This window comes from Amphibalanus amphitrite, unplaced genomic scaffold (genome assembly GCF_019059575.1).
Source record: "Amphibalanus amphitrite isolate SeventyFive unplaced genomic scaffold, NRLGWU_Aamphi_draft 000589F_arrow, whole genome shotgun sequence".
Classification (NCBI taxonomy): Eukaryota; Metazoa; Arthropoda; class Thecostraca; order Balanomorpha; family Balanidae; genus Amphibalanus; species Amphibalanus amphitrite.
The window spans coordinates 52,551-66,343 of NW_024882083.1; the positions used below are offsets into that span (position 1 = coordinate 52,551).

The 13,793-nt window shown below is 49.7% G+C and overlaps 1 protein-coding gene and 1 long non-coding RNA gene across 3 annotated transcripts in view; one reads left to right on the forward strand and one right to left on the reverse strand.

The window, feature by feature from the left end:
* LOC122394396 (ankyrin repeat domain-containing protein 40-like) overlaps positions 1-13,793 on the forward strand; it is a 34,282-nt gene that overhangs the window by 12,951 nt on the left and 7,538 nt on the right. For both annotated transcript variants that reach the window (XM_043391268.1, XM_043391269.1), the window contains exon 2: positions 11,056-11,181. In XM_043391268.1, coding sequence (XP_043247203.1) covers positions 11,057-11,181 — 125 coding nt within the window. In that variant the 5' untranslated portion in view covers position 11,056. The remainder of the gene's footprint in view (positions 1-11,055; positions 11,182-13,793) is intronic.
* LOC122394398 lies at positions 1,305-5,072 on the reverse strand. Its single transcript, XR_006258855.1, has 3 exons — positions 4,421-5,072; positions 2,596-2,736; positions 1,305-2,068 (listed from the first exon to the last, which is right to left on the reverse strand). It is a non-coding gene; the product is annotated as an uncharacterized LOC122394398 (long non-coding RNA).

Here is a 13,793-nt window from a genome sequence, read left to right on the forward strand (position 1 = left end):
CACGCTAAACGAGGGCCGCCAGCAGCTTGCCCAGCTGTAGCAGCTGGTGTCGCAGCCGATTGTTGGCCAGCAGCCGGCGGCGGCCGCTCCTTCCGTGGCGGCCCCGGACAGCGGCACCAACTCTCCGACTGCCCCGCCCGCCGTCCGTCCGCCCTGGCCGAGATGGCGCGCTAGCAGACCGCCCAGCGGATACTGTCGCTGATCGAGCAGATCGGCGCCAGCGAGTACGTGGACGGACAAGCGGCTCCGCTGCACGTGTGCGAGCACTGCGGCGCCCGCGGCAAGCGCGTCCCATAATAGTTGGGCCAGACTGTGTAAAACCGCCTATATCAAACCGTTTCAGTGCCTGACACTGTGTGATGGGGCCGGCTGCGTCCCCGAGTGGGCGAGTGAACTATTCGCCTCCGCAGCGGGGCATATATTGCTCAAAATGGTTGGCGAGTAGTCTTCAGCGAGTTTCGAGGAAATTATTAGCGTGTTGCCATGTTGGGGGCGGATCGGCGTCTGTCTGGGTGGTTATGTTTGGAATTGTTTCATTGTTTATTTTATATCACAATGCATGAATTTCTTGGTGATAAACATATGCACGGTGTACTTCATCAGCGACGCCACGACGCACCTGAACGTGCAGTCAGCGGCCGGCTGCGTCCCTTTCCTACCCCACCCGCCAAAATTTCTGAAAATGTGTGCTTTGGTCCGGTCGGAAACAATCCTTGCTTTTACAAAATTTGTGATTTATTCATAATTCATGGCCAGCAATAGCATAATTACCTATTCATTAGTAGAATAACAGCTGTTGGAATTTGCATCGCAGCTATCAGAGCGATTCCGGTTAAACTTCAAACACTTGTCTCAAACGATCTCAGATGTGCGGACTAGCAAATAAAGCAACGACACACCTTCGTGGCATTCTTTGAGTAGCACGTATTACGACGAAAACAATTGTCAAGGCGTTGTCATCTGTCGCTGTGTTCAGTGTTCACTATATTCAGGAGATATTGCCATCGCAGAACTTGGCGCTCGACGATCTTGGAAATCAGTATCTCCGAATCAGTATCTCTTATACGGCGCGCGCGCGCAGTTATCACTCGGCCGGCCGGCTCGCGTACAAAGCCTCAATGTAACAGCTACTGTTCTACGTCTTAACCGCCTTTTGACCCTGTGCTGTTGTATTATCGTAAATTTGAAAGCAAACAAACTTAAATCAAGACACTCAGACTCAGTCAAAGCACGCAATAAAATCATTAGAAAAATAAATTATACCTTTTTGATATCACTATCACTTCCCTTTAATTCGTCTAAAACACGTACGATTTTAAGGGCGCCGGCAGCCGCCATCGACAACCCAAGTCGGGGGCGAATGGGCCGCGCACACGGACCGACACGGCTAGAGGTCACGGGGTCACCGTGTCACGCCGCCGCCGGAATCGAGCTACCCGCGCCATATTCATAACGCACTGAAGACCTTCAATCGGTCTATGACGTGTCAATACGCTGCTGACTGCGTACCGACCGCTACCGCCACCTATCCTCTGGTCGAAGAGGAGCACAGCGCTCACAGCGACCTCTACAGTGACGAGCGCCCACACGACTCAGCGAGGCAACCCTCACTGCTCACCGGCATTTACAACCCAAAGCGACGAGCGCAGCGCCTGCAGCCGGGTGTGGCCGGACGCGTCGAGAGACGCCGCCAGGCCGGTCATCTGCGCCGTCAGACGGAACGGCACGAGCAGCAGGCTGATGAGTGGTGGCCGAGCCGCGAACACATGTCCTGTCGATTCCGATCAGCTGCAGCTGCACGTCAGTGGCGCCGCTCTGAGTCCCATGTCGCTTCATCTGCTCCCACTGAACAGCTCGCGCGTCTCGGCGCACTACTGCTCGAAGTCGGGGCACGTCGAGCTGATGAACTGGTTCAGCGTGCTGGTGTGCTCGAGCCAGTCGATGATGGCCAGCTTGGGGTGGACGGTGGTGAGTGCCAGCCGGCGGTCGACAACCCCCGGCTCCGCGGTCAGCGCACCGTTTACAACGGAAAGGCTGCTGCACACGCTGGTTGGTGCTCGTCAGCCACCTGCAACATGCGTGCATTACATGTATTACATTTAATTGCATTCTAAAGACCTTATAAGCTGGAACACAATTAGCACAACTGAAACACGATAAAAAAATGTGAAATGTTTGCTTCAAAACTTGAGTTTGACTGAAAACAACCGGTGCCTGTAATCAATTATGGCAGTAAGACTGTTGCAGTCTGTTTAAAATGCCAGCCTGTTTAATTTGTTAGCTTCATGTCAACAAATGTACCAACCTACAATCTAATGACAAACGGTACTAGATCTTTGAATGCACCAACAACGTTATCACGTTTTGTTAACTTCTTCCCCAATACATCACTGTAATACAGCCATACAACTAATGACTAGACATGCAAATGTTTTTCTTGGTAAAATTGGAAGTGGAAAATTGCTCTCAAAAGCCAGAGATTAGTGCAAAATGATTTTATTTAAATGTTTGCCTGTTCCCTCCCAAATCAACAAATTATGGGAAACTGCCTACCATACCTACCCTAGGTAATAAAGTATAGGTACATGGTCTCACCTCTTGCAATATGGACAACATTGTTGACAAATAACTTCTAAACTTTGTCTCTGTTGTAGAGGCCAGCCAGGCAGCCTCAAGGCAGCCTTCCAAGTTCCACTGCTACTGCTGCTAAAGGCCCTCCAGTCTTCCTTTCAGCAGCTGGAAAATAGGATTAAGGATATTAATAACAACCTTACTTTGGCTGTTGGCAATCTTATAGCTTAGCTAGTGGCTCCAGTGCTGCCACCTGTTTGTGAAGTCACCAGACTCGCCAGTTCTGAAGATATCTATACAAATTTCACCAAAAGTTGCAGTAGGTTGTAGGTTTGTAGGTTGCTGGGTGGTAGGTTGGTAGGTGGTAGGTTGTAGGTTATAAGGTAAAGTTGGGTCAAGTTAGATGAGGCATGTTTTGTTCTGTTAGACTATTTGATGACTTTTCTAAGCAAATTTTGTGTAAATATCTCGAGAACTGACAAGTCTGGAGACTTTTTGCACAAACGGGTGACAGCACCTGACTGAGCAGTATCCGTACTTACTACAGGCAAAATACCTGTACAGTGTACTTTGTCAATAGAAATATTCATGGGGATTTTGACAAAAGACAGCAATTCAAATTACCAATGAGTCATTGCAAATGTTTTTATGGAATCAGAATGACAAACACTTTTTAGTCCACTTTTGTATTGACATAGCCTGAAATAGTTTCATCATCCTTATACTCAAAACCATTCATGTTGCCACCCCCAACTGGAAAAAATGCCTCCACTACGCTGAAGTTCTCGGCGGAGGTGATGCGCCGAAATTTCGGCGCAAGGGTTTATGCGCCGAAATTATTTCACCAAGCCATGCTTCATGCGCCGAAAATTTTCAAGGCTTACTGATGGCTGCAGGCTGTAGCCACGCACTTTTCGTCGAGGGGGGGGGCTGGCGTGTGTGTGTGGCTGTCTTCCAGTGACTACTGTCTACAGACGGTTGTTGGCACGGTCGACGGGATCGGGCAGACAATAGACATCAGCAGGCCATGCGGGACCGAGCACCAGCGTTCGCTATCACAAAATCTCCTGACTCACAAACTCACTGGCATGTTCCATAACGTAACCTTTATTTTGTTGCCCGGCTCTGATCAGCAGTAGTGGCCGCCAGCCGGTGACTGACGCCTGACGGGGCCTTCAACAGGCGTGGTGCAAGCACGGCCGATGGGATCGGGCAGATACCAGGCCACGCGGGACCGATTGCCAGCGTCCGCTCGCAAACCACACGCCGGAAATACAGGAATCACAACGGTCAGTACGCACACGATAGCATACGTTATCTGAACTAGGGAATCCGACAATCCATAACCTCACTCTCGACCGGTGAACTGTTCCCGCCGTGGGAGAGTCACAATCAGGTTCACTGAACATGACTTAAATACCCTGAGACGAACACGAGACAAGATAAGTGATGTTTAAGATGTTTAACTCCCGAAGACATTTAATCCTCGCCGGCCGAGGGGGGGTTGGTGCCACCCCCCTGACGGTTTTTTTCGCGATTTACGCCGAAGTACGCCGAAAATTTCGGCGCAAGCCGTCGATTTACGCCGAAGTACGCCGAAAATTTTCGGCGCAAACGCCCAACTACGCTCGAGTTCTCGACGAAAGCGTGCATGTTTTCCAGTCGGGTTGCCACCCTGACCTTGGCAGAAGATTGAGTTGTTAATTCATGGTACATAGATACTTTGCATTGCTGCATCAACTATGCCGTAACAGTAACACATGAACACTGACACCAGTTGCTGTGGATTACCCAGTACCCACATCATCAATTAGCAAAAGCTGTGTGAGGCAAGTGATGTAATACTCACATTTCAGTAGTCAGCACTAGCAGTCGTCGCACTCGTTTTTGCAACTTGAACTAAGGAGAGGCGCTTTGCCTTCTAACCAAACTGAAACTCAAACTCAACCAAGGCCAAACCTTGGGCAGCGGCTTATTGATTGTTTCACTGCGACGCTCTCATCGTTTGGACACATCAAAACATAAATCAAACACTGAAACATATATATCAGAAACAAATGAACACCCAAGCAATCAATGTACAAAAGGGATTTATATATATATCAATATCCTGAACCTAATTCAAATTCAGCCGGCCAAAATGAATGCAGTAGTTTCTCTATGGCCTTGGACGATTGTTTTTGTTTACAATTCCTAATGCAAGAATAGCAAATAAATTTTTGTCTGATTACCTATTGATTATTGTTTTAAACATCATATTTAATTTTATTATTGATGAATTAAAATAATTACGTCATTTCATGTTAATACTTTGATAATTCACAGAATTAAAATATTTATTAAAGTTCTGTTGGTAGTAAAATGCAATCAAAGCAAGCAGAAAACTACAACTGCCGAAATTTATGCCCTCCGAGCTTTATGAAACCGCTCCCTCAGTGTGGTTGTAGTTTTGAGGGGTGAGAAATGCACCTAGGTGTAAATTACTACCAAACCTTTATGAAATCGGCCGCAGGTCGCGGGTTAACGTGATGACGACGTCATTAGAACGAAGACTGGTTGCGGTGGTGACTGGTATGTCACATTTGCGAGCAGCTGGTTTGAATTGCCAATCAGCACGCTACTTTGGAATGACGTCATTAGTTTTACTCATACGAAAGTTTGTTGGGGCGATTTTATCAAGGTTTGTCAAATTCACACGTGACATTTAGCATGTAGAAGGCCCACAGAGAGGGGAGAGGTTCCAAATGTCATGTGACCCAATATGCCCTCCGGCGCCCTTTAGTCACCGGCGTCCGTCTATTTGCTCTATTTCAAACTTCCGGTACAAGTGCGCGGCGCGGTCCCGTGTTGAGCGTTGCTCGTGAAACTGAAATTGGAGGGGAAATAATTATAGTGAGATGAATGAAGTCCCTTGCAATATAATTGCCTGTGGGTTCGGTGCAGATATTTTGGGCTCTCGGCTCGCTTTGGTGCGGATTTTCCGGCTCAGTTTGAAGGGTTGGTGCGGATTTTGAACTTGGGCCGGTGCGCCTCGTCGACTTGCGTGCCATACTTTGCAGTCTGGGTTTTAGGTTAGGTTAGGTTGTAGGTTTGTAGGTTTTAGGTTGTAGGTAGGTAGGTTTGTAGGTTAGGTTAGGTTAGGGTAGGTTTGTAGGTTGTAGGTCGGTAGGTTATAGGTAAGTAGGTAAGGTTAGGTCAGGTTTGATTATGTTTTTTTCTTTTATTTGCGAGACATATGAGTATCATTTTTGGATTCAGGATGTCAAATAATGTAAAAATATGAAAAATTTATCAATGAAATCTTCTTAGGACTTAAACTTGACATTTACCCAAGATTCTCCTCACTAGAGCACTGCATACTACATTTCATTGGGCCTATCCTGTGCAGGGGCGGTTCTCCCATATAGGCAAGGTAGGCAGTGCCTACGTCATTTGTCGTCTCCCCTGTGTCTACACCCTCACTAGACTGTGGCTTTTGATTGTTTGATTGCTTTTGTTAAAGATCTTTTTCTTTTCGTTTGTCAAAATGGGTTGAAACGAAAGAGAATTGCCTAAACTTTTCAAAAAATGTCAAACAAAGATTGTGTTATAACAACAACTTGACAAAAACCTTTGCCTAATTGTGCCTACCTCGTCCTACTAGATTATCGACTATTGCCATGTTGAGGCTATTGAGCCTTTTGGTAGAAAAAGTTTAGATGGTCGGCACATCGACTAGGTGCTACCTTCTAACTTTCAAACTTAACTTTTTATTAAGTTCATTTATCATAAAATAAAACACATTTAACGTTATCAATTTTTATCATTAGTTTAGGGTACCTAGCGTTGTTATGTCGGTTGTGTTATTCTATTGTTTGTTAAAAATTATATTGGACGAACTAGACTCCTACTGGGAGACTAGCTTGCCTCTGGCGGCAGACGTGTAAGCTCTAGTTAAGTTAATGGTTTTTGTAGATGACGCTGCTGTCGCTGCTTGACGCATCCCGATGAGCAATAAGGCTGTCTTTTCCCCCTTAGTTTACCTATTCCGTATTCAGCTTTTCTGCCTTACCTACCAAGTGCCTACCTACTTTCAATAGGTCAGCGCCGCCCCTGATCCTGTGTATACCCACTTTTATTTGGTACCTAACTTTGTTTTTAACATCTAGGTAATTTGTTTGCTGATTTTCATCTTGTTGTGTAGGTCAAGAAAGTAATTCCAATGCTAATTGAAATGCTCAGGCATTAATGGCATTAAAAATGCCCAAGTTTATGCCTAAATGCACTGACCGCACTTGGTCAGCTTAAACTGCATCCTGTTCGGCTTTTGGTAGACCCTGACATCTGTTGGGGCCTAGGATATTGATATTGAAATGTTACAAACCGATTTTCAAATTGCAAGTGGCATTTTGATTAAAAAAACCCATTGGGAAACTACCGTACAACCAAATTTCATTGAGCTAGGTTCAACAGATTACATCACAGGTCAGGTTTAGGGTCATATTTTCATCATTCACAGGCCTCATCCTAAGGAATGCAGGTAGTCGTTAAGCAGGGGTCACAACTCACAGCTCACACTTGTTTAGTTGTTATTTGCAACCAAGGGGAGGCACTATACCTGGAGATGCTTTCTAATCAACCAAACCTAACCTAACCTAACCAAACCTGACCTAACCTTACTTACAGCCTAAAACCTACAACCTAGAACCTAAAACCTACCACCTAAAACCTACAACCTAACCTACAGCGCCTCTCCTTGGTTGCAAGAAACAAGTGTGATGCCTGCTTTACTTAACACGCGCAGTGGAAGGGGGGGGGGGCGGATTTCGCCCACCCCTCCTGTTTTTCGCCAGTAACTCGCGTCGCAAGCATAATATCAATGTGAAATTTCGGCTACCTGTCCAGAATTGAATTGCGGATCTTCTCGTGCAAGAAGTAAGAAAATCGGTTCACAACTTTTCTAGTAATAGCGGTGTAAAGTCAAACATCCTGCCGCCGCGGCGGCGCGGCGGCCGGTACGCGCCGCCTGAATTGTAGACTGTGCCGGGGCGGGACGGTTCCGTCTTTACATCGCGCTCCTTACCGCTAATTATATTAGATTCGCGTCAAATTCGGTGAGAAGACTGAGAAATGTACAAGCAATCATATGGTTAAAGAATTTTGAAAATCGGCCGGTAACAACTTGAGTTATGAGTGTGTAAACACAAAATTGTGATTGCCGCGTTTCCCGCGTCGGCCGACGCCGCTTCAGCCGGCGACATCTTACCCTTAGCAGGCTTCTAACTGCCATATTTATTGCTGGATTATCTAGAAATTCACCATACATACTCACAAATGTTTGTTCTTTCGTATAGTGAAAGATTTAAAAAAATCGGCCGGTAACTTTTTGAGTTATCGGCGTGTAAACGCAAAAAAGTCGCTAATATGGCAGATTTGACCACATTTGACCTCATTTGACCTTGAAGATATTGACCTAGGGTCATGAAATTCACACACAACAGAGTTCCCCACGGCCCCCACCTACCCTCCAAATTTCGTCTTTCTAGCTCCACTGGGAGCTGAGATCTTAGGGGGGGGGGGCGACATCCGCCCCCCCCTTTCCACTGGGCGTAGTAGGGGAGAGTGGGGCACATTCGTGCAAAAAATGGATAAACCCATATATCTGTTCTTTGGTTAGTGCAATGGCAAAATTGTTGATTGTAGTATGGAAAGGAACTATTGCAGATAGTTTTCCTCTTTAAAAGTTATCCTATAAAATTATTGCTTCCATTAGAAAAAATGACTTTTATTAACTCTGAACATTTGCACGAAACTGCCCCACCTATGGGGCACATTCGTTCAAGAGATGGGGCACTTCCGTTCACCCGGCAAAATTCGAGAAATTACCGGGCATTACCAGAAATTTACCAAAGGAAATTGGCAGGGGGTCATTTCACTTGATTCCTTTCGACAAGAATGCATTGCACAACAAATGTAGAAAGAATGGGCTGGCCAACAAGAATGTGCCAACTGCCGGCCTCCGTGACCTCGCCAAGTTCGCGTGAATTGCTCGTCACGACGTCGCAAGCAGTCGAGACTGAGTCAGGCGAGCGTCATTAGAGAAACCTACTACAGATAAAGTCATAAATCGCAAAAATAAAAAAATATGCACGAATGTGCCCCCAGGCAGTGCGTACACGAACCTGCCCCACAACGTTATTAGTAATATATTTCAAAATTTCTTTTTGAAAAAATGACACTTTTTCAACAAACAAGTTTGCAGCAGTTCCGTGAATAGAGTGGGCTTCTTCACCCCCAATTTTGAAAAGCTGAACCACATTTCCGAGTCAGGATCACGAAAATGGATGATATGAGAAAAGTTTGGAAAGCTCACGAATATTACAAATTTGCGTTTTTATCAAGCATGACAGCAGGTACAGTGTTGTCTTCTACGGTGAACGAAGGGCGGCAATGATAGACATATTTCCATAATTTACCTTGAGCTCGTGCAGTCACTCGTGTTCCCATAAACTGCTGAAAACGAATGTGCCCCATGCACGAATGTGCCCCACTCTCCCCTACTCGCAACCCTTCCACTGCGCGTGTTAACCCGCGCCCTGCTGGGGGTCCTGGATTTCCACGCCCTGCTGGGGGGGGGGGGTGTTTGAACACCCCCCCTTGTAACTCGGCTCCTGGGCCACGTAGCGATACGCGGAAGGCGGCGTTCGAAAGAGCGTAAAAAATAATGACGAAATCACTTCGGTCAATTTTTTGGTCAGGTCAAAGGTCAGGTCACCAGAGGTCATTGAAGGCAAAATTTCGCCGATTTCCAGGTCGAATGTCGAAAATTTCCAAGAAGCCAACGCATAACTCGGGAACCAATAGAGCTACAGCGCCGCGGAAAAGCGCATTCGATAGCCCTATTAACGCCCTTTCTGAGTAATTCTCTCAGATTTGACCTAAGGTCAACGGTTTTGCCTGCAGGGGGCAAAAACTGCAAAAATAGCCGATATTTTCGAAAACAGTTTTTCTGCAATAACTTTTGACCCAAGCCTTGTACGAGCTTACTTTTACCGGCATCGTGTTCCTCTCGTCAAGACGCATCGAATGAACTATAACTTGACCTTGAAAGGTCAACTTGAAAATTTGACCTCAGGTCAAGGTCATGACCTGACCGGAAAGGGTCATGTTGCATATCAGTCGATCCGTATCGTCGAGCTGAACACATCTAAGGCGTTTTCATCGCTCTAGCATGCCTCTATCAAAAGTTATTTGCGAAAAACTGTTAGATACCATTCGTGACCTAAGATGACCTCAGGGCATAAACAAGGGTCACAGACACCATTTTCAAGTTCAGTGTGTCTAAACCACTTGTAATTCGGTGTTTGGGAGTGTGTATAATGTCTTTCATCCAAAAGAGGCGCATTTCAATTTTCTCCCATTGACTTATAATGGGGAGGTCGCAAAATTGACCTGACCTTAGGTCATCGATATCAAAATTCTGAGATAAACATTTTGTACATGCTATTGCTCTTGGCAATCGCTGAAAGTTTCAAAGCGATCGGTCACTCGGTGTAGCTATGACAGACATTGAAAGTTTTTATGAGGTGAGGTCACTTCAAGTGACCTGGTGACCTGACCTTGAATGACCTTGGTCTGAAATTTTCACAACATGTGTAGAATTGATGTATGATAAGGTGTACCAAAAACGGCGGCGCGGAGCGCCGCCGTTTTTGAGATATTCGCGAAAAACCACAAGGGGGGGGGGGTGTTCAAACACCCCCCCCCCCAGCAGGGCGCGGGTTAAACTGGAATGTATTATAGCATGGAGTAAAAGACGTGTTATCAAAAATCATTGATTGGTCATTAGTTGCCTAATACTTATATTGCTAAATGAGGTCACTGATGCCAGGTCAGGTCGCAGCAGTCAGGTTGCTAAGGGTCACAATATCACTGACTGTACTAGTGAAGTAGGTATGACACATGTTTATGGCCAATTTTACATCTCAAATTCAATGGTGTGGGTAAGGCGACCATTAGGGCCAGTTTAGGTTATGTTCTGGTGGAGATCAGGTCAAGGTCAGAGAGCAAACAGATAAAAGAGGTGCCCAATTACCTGTCAGGACAAGACCGACACCATGTCTCACATTGCCCCTAAAGTCCTGCCATGCTTGCTTGTGCAAAATACTTGTCACACTGGCATGCTTGTCACTTGTGCAAAATGCTTATTACCGAGTCCGAGTCTTATTTATTTTCTGAGAGCTGTTTAGTGTTTACCTTCTAACCCCCCCCCCCCAAAGACAAAAATGATGTAAAGTTTCCGAGAAAGGATGTTCACAAGAAACAAGGTACCTATCTGTAGTGCTAAATACTGCCAGCTGGTAGTGTGATAATTCAGGTAGCAATCTGTTTGTGGTCTGACCTAACCCCATTCACAGACGGGGCACTACCGCCTGTTTGTTGGCTGCAGCCAACAGACTAATCCCAGCCCATATAATCCCCCAACTAATTCCCATATTTTGCCAGGATGAATGAAGAGTCGGTGCGGGAGGAACAGCTGCGTGAGGCGGCCTGCGTCGGAGATGTGGAGGCGTTGAACAAACTCATCCAGCATGGCGTCAACGTTAACTCCAAGAACGCCATCAATGGGTGGTGAGTGTTTGCCGGTGTGGGACAGCTGCTCACTGCTACCTATCTGCCGCTACCTCTGCTTAAAGACCGAGTCTAGACAAATTTGTATTACACTGCTTTCCGCATTTGTGAACAAATTGGATAGCCATTTGTATGAGAATAAAGTACCTACTACATTGACGTTCCTCAGCGCTACATAAAACAGAATTATGGATTGAAACCTTTGCAACTAGATATGCCTTGCGGTAACAACCATTCGCATTCCAACGCAAACTTCAGACTGGCGCCGGAGTCGGATCGTTTCCGCGGATTGCTCACAGCGTTGAGTCAGTCCGCGCACTACACAACATTGCACAACATTCGGAACTCGTCAACACAGCCGGATTATGTCAGTCGGGCCCACTCACCGCGCCGCGGCCGGTTCGCGGTAGGCTCTCAGAGGGGTCGCCCCTCCGCTGGCGGTGACGGAGGCCGCCTCCAGAGGGCGCGGTCGGCCGGTGACACCGTGACCGTCACCTGGTCGGCGTCCAGTCCGTGCCAGAGCAGCCTCTCGGCCGGCGTGGGGCGGCTGACGGCCAGGCTGTACGGCGGCGGCTCGTCACCCGGGTACGGCGGTGGCGGCGCACTGTCGGCAGCGGCGGTCGGTAGGTGACTCTCCGGGTTAGCCGGGAGGGGGCTGTCCGGGTCAGCCGTCTGTAGATCGGCCAGGTTGTCGCAGGAGACGCTCTCGAACAGAGGCAGGTCCGGCTCGGGGGAGAGCAGCTCCCCGCATCGCACGGCGTGGACGGGCCGCGGGGCGGCGGCGGCAGAGGTGGCTCCCCTCGTGAGCCGCAGCCGGCCGACGGCCACCAGTCGGGTCACGGCGCTCCGGCCGCGCTGCCGGAGCGCGGCGGCCGCCTGGCGCAGCGCGGCCGGCCGCCGCAGCCGGCGCAGCTCGGGCTCCGGTCCCAGGCCGTCCGGCTCGAGTACGGTCCACTCGGCGTCCCGGTCCTCGGGGGCCGACTGACGCCGCTGGCGGCGGTCCGACACCTGCTGGCGGCGGTCCGACACCTGGCGACACCAGCGGCGCGCGAAACGGCGCGCCAGGGCCGCCTCCGCCAGCGGCCACTCCTCCTCGGGCGGAGAAGGGCTGCGGGCTGGTGCCACTGGCCGAGCGGAGCTGCGTGCTGACTGTTCTGGCGGAAAGGGGCTGCGGGCTGGTGATACTGGCTGATTACGGCTGAAGGCTGGCCGCTCCTGCTGAATAGGACTGAAGACGGTCTCTGCCGCGGGATCACTGACGGTATTGAAGGCTGTATCCTCTGGCTGATCAAGGCGTAAATCGGGCTCCTCCGGCGGGGTGGCACGGTCCCGCCGGCCGGGCCGTCGCGGGTCCCCGGCCGCCGAGTATAGACATCCGTCAGTCTGCGGTAGGTCTTTCAGTAGTCGCTGCAGTCGCCAGGCCACCTCCAGGCCCTGAGACGGCGGCTCACACGGCATGGCTCCCAACGGGCCGGGTCAGGGCCAGGTCACTGCGGTCACACCCTACCCGTGGTCTCCGCCGCTGGAGGCAGGTCCTCCGGAGGTCCCGAGTCCACTCGTAACGCACGCTACGGCGCGGCCAGTCGGCCCCGGTGGCGGTCTCACGTGGCAGCCGGTCCGCACCCCACCGCAATACAAACGGCACCGCACACTGCGCAGATAGCGCTCCCAGCTCTGCCCGAGACGAGGGGGATGACGTCACCTCAACGGCGGCCGCTGATTGGCTCCCTGACGGGAACCTGGCTGACGGCCGACCGGCAATGCCACTGGGATAGGATCGGCGCTGAATGATCCAAAGGTGAAAGGATTTAAAAGATACCGTGTGATTCTGTAGACTGTATGCGGTCATCTGGTCCTGGTTGCTGTTTGGAATACTGTGCGAAGTAACGTTCCTGTATTTCTTGCTCGATGATGTAAGGAATTATTGATGTAGTTTGTGCGAAGTGTGCCCAGCCTCCGTCAACGTATTGCCAAATAAGGGCTGGTGTTTCCGGATTTCGGTGTAAACTGGCATCTAACCGAGGCACCAGTCTCCACCCACGCACCTCGGCTGGTTGTCGGTCTATGCAGCTCACCGCATGGCGCGGCGCCCGCCGACAGGCGGGAGAGGGGAGGGGGAGGGGTAGTGCGCCAGTCGAATTGGGCAATTCCGGCTGGCGGACAGCACCGGGGATTCCCGGCGCCCGGGCACGCGGGCCACGTGCTCCGGAGTCCGGCGGACGGTAGGACGGACGGAAGGCGCCGTGCCGCGCCGGCACGTCCGGTACGGTTCGGTGTCCACACCAGAATATCCATGTGTGGTGGGCTGTGACATCTCCCAACCCGAGGTATGTACCGACCAGTCATCAGACACCGCTGGTGGACCTGTCACATCGGTGGCGGGAGAGGGAGTAGGAATTCCGCGTGGTGACATGACCGTGGCTGGCGGCGGGGCTGGATTTCCAGTTATATGGGTCAGGTGACCGACTGGCATTACGCGAGGGAAACCCCAGCCGAGCTGCCTGGCGACTCCGGACTATAACGGGGGGGGGGGGGGGGATGTGCTGTCGAGTGTCGAGGTCGACCCAGGGACGTCAGCAGTCGTCCGCAGGGGTCACTGTGTGTAGCGTGCT